Source organism: Gavialis gangeticus, unplaced genomic scaffold (genome assembly GCF_001723915.1).
Source record: "Gavialis gangeticus isolate Ggan-Ray unplaced genomic scaffold, GavGan_comp1, whole genome shotgun sequence".
NCBI lineage: Eukaryota > Metazoa > Chordata > Crocodylia > Gavialidae > Gavialis > Gavialis gangeticus.
In genome coordinates this window covers 46,485,709-46,485,908 of record NW_017729000.1, presented here as the reverse complement: position 1 = coordinate 46,485,908, position 200 = coordinate 46,485,709, and the positions used below count along the sequence as shown (strand labels likewise).

The window sequence follows — 200 nt, the reverse complement described above, 5'->3', positions numbered from 1 at the left end:
GGCGGCTGCTGCTGCTGCTGCTGCGGGCGCCGCCGACTCCGGCTCCTGCCCCATCCCCGGCGGCCGCTGCCAGCCTTCTGCGGACGGCTACAGCTGCACCCCCGGCGGGACGCTCTATTCCACCACCCCAGGGGGTAAGGCCGGGCCGGGCCGCTCTCCGGGGCTTTCCCGTTCGCCCCGCAGCCTGGGGCGCCGCCTGC

At 77.5% G+C, this 200-nt stretch overlaps 1 protein-coding gene across 1 annotated transcript in view; it reads left to right on the top strand.

Annotated features, from left to right (window-relative positions):
• Position 1: 1 nt before the first annotated feature.
• Positions 2-200, top strand: part of EIF4EBP3 (eukaryotic translation initiation factor 4E binding protein 3) — a gene marked incomplete at its 5' end in the record, with an annotated part of 3,864 nt that continues 3,665 nt past the window's right edge. Inside the window, one exon of the mRNA XM_019506000.1 lies at positions 2-134. Coding sequence (XP_019361545.1) covers positions 2-134 — 133 coding nt within the window. The remainder of the gene's footprint in view (positions 135-200) is intronic.